Genomic DNA, 4566 nt, shown 5'->3' with positions numbered 1-4566 from the left:
AAGGTAAGTTTAACAGTCGAATAATCCATTTATTAGATTTAAAATTTAAAATGGATCTAGTAAAATAGATATCTCTTTGCTCTTCAGCCAGTAAGTCGAACGTAACACTATTTTAAATAACTAAATAAAATGGTTCAATAGTTTCATAATAGAAGAGAATCAAATCCTATTCTAAACCACCAAAATAATTGTTCAATAAGTAAAAATTACTAGCCTACTACCATTTGTTTTTTTTTTTTACTATTTTGTTTTGTTATTTGAGTAAGTATTTATCAAATGGATTATTTCAAATACTGTAAATTTTGTTTCAATATAACCAACACTATGCAACACAAAACAGAATTAGAGTAATTAAGTACTTGTCGACAAAAACAAAAAGAGTAGTTAAGTACTTAACTGCTGAAGTTTATAAGTTAAGCTATTTAAAAATAAACAGTATGTATGAATAATATCTTCTTAGATTTAGCGTCAGATTCATCAAATAGTTCCAAATTTCTGATAATGGAAAAGATGTCGTCAGAAAAATGAAGACGACAATAATGGAAAAAAATCTAAAGTAAAAAGACATCAAAAGAATCCAAATTTGTCATGAACTCTATTTTCTTCGATGACCCTCTACCATTAAATTGCAGTTGCGTCTTTACGTCCGAAACAAAATCCAACTAATGTACGTATTATTTCTACCACGCTATCTTAATAGTTAAGGCTAGGAATATATATATACGATAATAAGTTTTTTCAATCGAGTTCTCTGGAAGAATTAGGTAAATCATATTTTATAAAGTACGTAAACTTAAATAGCTAATACTAATAGACTCACATATCACTCCTAAATTTTATTCGGGTGGATCTAAGACGAATTTGATAAGGCCTAACCACAATGTGATTTGTCATGAAACGTGGATAGTTCGGCATAAGTGATATTCTTTTTCTTCTCACTGACATAACAAAAAGTTCGGCGTGTAATTTACGTAGACTAGGATGTGGATGGTATACAATTAATCTGACTAATTAAAAGATCCAAGAACATTAATATAATCATGTTTTATTTATATAGGACCAATTAGTAATCAATTTCTTTTTCAACCAAACTCAAGGGACAATAAATTAGCGCCATATATATGAATTGACATCCAAATTCACAGCCATTTCAAATCTTATATATATACTATCTATAAGAAAAGGTAGCTCAACTTAAGTATCCAAAAAGTTGGTTATTAATTGAATGCATATGTTTAGATACTACCGACAAAGAAAGCAAGGAAATTGATGCCGAATATTATGCAATATTAGGCGGATAGCTATAAAACGCAATAAACACAAAACGTTAGCCGAACATAAGACGATTCTAATTTACATCATCATTTCAGTGATCGAGGAGTACTTGATCATGGTTCAATATCCGAAACCGAACATCATATTTAATTAGGAAAAATTGGTGTGCTAGGTATGGAACAAAAACTAATTTATGTTAAAAAATGATTTCCAATATATTAGTAAGTCGATTAATAGTTGATCAATTTGGATACAATTTTTTTTTATAATCAAATTTTTGTATATATAGAATGAAAAAATGCCTCTTGTCTTTTGTTTTGACTTGAAAAAAATTGTATAAAGGGTGAATTGTTTTCAGGTGTCTCTTTTGGATTGGTTAAGATAGAAAATATCTACTACTAACGTTGAACATCTTTAAACCATTGACTAGCTTTGAATTCATATTTCAATATGTATCGCTCTAATTTTTTTTGCTTTTTTAACATCTATCTTTTTGGTTTTGTCAACTGTTAACATCTTATCTATATTTATGTGAAATCCAAAGTTCTCATAAAAGGTAAATAGAGTATATGAGAAAACAAAAAAAAAAAAGACAAAATTGAATTTCTCCACACCTCTCTTATATACGATAGTATCATCACGATTTTTTGATAACTCACACCACAATATCTCCGAAAGAATAAAATGGATTCATCACTTGACGTCATCGAAGTGTCACGAGTCACTCCTTCTGACTCGTCCGAGTCACTCACTCTCCCGCTCACTTTCTTCGACCTTCTCTGGTACAAACTCCACCCCGTCCAACGAGTCATCTTCTACCGACTCACCGACGCAACTCGTCCTTTCTTCGACTCAGTCATCGTCCCCAATCTCAAATCCTCTCTCTCCTCAACTCTCTCTCACTACCTCCCACTCGCTGGCCAACTCGTCTGGGACTCGCTCGAACAAAAGCCGAGCATCGTCTACACTCCAAACGACGCCGTTTCATTCACCATCGCCGAGTCCAACGCCGATTTCTCTAGTTTCACCGGAAACAAACCGTTTCCCGCCACCGAGTTGTACCCATTAGCCCCCGAGTTAACCATCTCCGATGACTCGGCCACCGCCGTGTCGTTCCAAGCCACGCTATTTCCAAACCAAGGGTTTTGCATCGGCGTAACTGCACACCATGCCGTTTTAGATGGAAAAACGACAACCAACTTTCTCAAATCCTGGGCCCACACATGCAAACGGCAACAAGAGGAAACGCCGAACGTTTCTCTACCGCAGGATCTAATCCCGATTTATGATCGTACGGTCGTCAAAGGTCCAAAAGATATCGATATGAAGATTCTGAACCAGTGGCACACAGTGATAACATTCTTCTCCGGAGGCAAAGAACCAGAAAACCCCAAAAGCTTAAAACTTTTTCCGTCGCCGGCGATTAATCCCGACGTTGCTCGATTCACTCTCGATCTCACACTAGAAGACATCCAATCGCTTCGCGAGCGACTCAAGAGAGAATCCTCTGCACCGTCGTCGTCATCGAAGGAGCTTCGATTGTCGACGTTTGTGGTCACGTACTCGTACGTGTTATCCTGCTTAATCAGAGCTCGAGGCGGAGATCCGAATAGACCGGTCGGGTACGGGTTTGCGGTGGATTGTCGGAGCCTCTTGGATCCGCCGATTCCGGTGAATTACTTCGGTAATTGCGTTTCGGCGACGTTTAATATGTCGTTAGCGGCGAAGACGTTTTTCGGAGAAGAAGGGTTTTTGGCGGCGGCGAGGATGGTTAGCGATTCGGTCGAGGGGTTAGATGAATCTGTGGCGTTTAACATTCCGGACGTTTTGGCAGCGTTTACGACGATTCCACCTGGATCGCAGGTTCTTTCTGTTGCCGGGTCGACCCGGTTTGGAGTTTACGGGTTGGATTTCGGGTGGGGGAGACCGGAGAGAGTGGTGGTTGTGTCGATCGATCGAGGCGAAGCGATTTCTATGGCGGAGAGTAGAGATGGAAATGGCGGTGTGGAGATTGGCTTCTCACTCAAGAAACACGAAATGGAGGCTTTGATTGATTTGCTTCATGGCGGATTAAAAAATTAAATCTTTTTTTCTTTTTTTTTCATTAAAGATGAAATCACTTTACCGGTTAAATCAACGTATGAGCTTTGTTTAATTTATTGTAGACGTAAAAAAAAAAGATTATTTGAGAAGTAATAAACAAAAACAACAACGAATTAATCAAGCTATAATTTCCCCGCTCATCTATTTAAAAAAATTCCCATTGGTTGGTATGAATGTTAACCGAGGCATTTTTTGGAAGAAGATGGTTTTGTCGACGCAGTTAAGATCCGAAGCGATTCGGTAAAAATTTGGGTTCGAGAGGGATAGAGTCACTATGCAAGGACTATGTAAAGGGGATGAAGAATAAGAAACAGGGTTAACAATTCAGAACGGTTACAGGCTCGACTTTGGACAGGATGATGGACTGGTATTTGAAAATCCTGTGTTGAAGATGCTCGTGCAGAGTCCTCTTGTCGACGAGCTGGTGAGCGTCGAGAGGCATGTTTGCGTCGAAGTCATAGTATTGATTTTCCGAATTTGAGGAAGCTAAGGCGTTTGCCATCATATGAACTTCTTTAGGAGGGTTTCTACTGAGCATGTCAGCAAGAGTGTTCTTCGCACCCTTTAAATAAAAGGATTCGAAGTCGTACTTCGAAAACCATTCGCTCCAGCGCAATAATTGTTGATGTGGGACCATCTTCTGCTTGAATTGTAACATCTTTGGAAAAGAAAACATATCCATTTCGATGCGAAATTTATGTCCTATCAGATGAAACTCGAATTTCTCGATAGCCTTTTTGACCGCTAGGATTTCTTTGAATGTAGAGTGATAATGCATCTCGGAATCTTTAAAGCGTCCGCTCTTGTATCCACAGATTTGACGTTTACCATTTATTTCTTCGAATAAAATGGCTCCCCAATATTTGTCACTTGCGTCAGTCTGCAGTATTCGTAGGCCTGTAGAGGGAATCTTTAAAGGTGGTAGCTTCTGTATCTCCTTTTTTAGGCTTTTGACTGCTTCGGTTTGTTTGGTAGCCCACGTGGGTGGATTCTTTGTCAACATCTTCTGGAGTGGTCTAGTCATTTGCGAAAGCTGCGGAATAAAGTCGCTGATGTAATTAATTACCCCAAGGAATTGTTGGATTTGTCTCCGCGTGAGATTTTCGTCGGGAAAATCGAGGAGTGCTGTAGCTAAATGGGCTTGTGGTGTGAATTTTCCTTCTGTGATTTGCATTCCAAGGAAGTCGA

General features: G+C 38.3%; 1 protein-coding gene across 1 annotated transcript; it reads left to right on the top strand.

The window, feature by feature from the left end:
* The first annotated feature begins 1868 nt into the window (after positions 1-1868).
* On the top strand, positions 1869-3496 carry LOC18022192 (phenolic glucoside malonyltransferase 1). Its single transcript, XM_006405073.2, has one exon. It carries the CDS (start codon positions 1960-1962, stop codon positions 3355-3357), a length of 1398 nt encoding a protein of 465 aa, XP_006405136.1. The 5' UTR covers positions 1869-1959; the 3' UTR covers positions 3358-3496.
* The last annotated feature ends 1070 nt before the right edge of the window (positions 3497-4566 follow it).

Source organism: Eutrema salsugineum, unplaced genomic scaffold (genome assembly GCF_000478725.1).
Source record: "Eutrema salsugineum unplaced genomic scaffold, Eutsalg1_0 scaffold_15, whole genome shotgun sequence".
NCBI lineage: Eukaryota > Viridiplantae > Streptophyta > Magnoliopsida > Brassicales > Brassicaceae > Eutrema > Eutrema salsugineum.
This window is presented reverse-complemented; position numbering and strand designations above follow the sequence as displayed.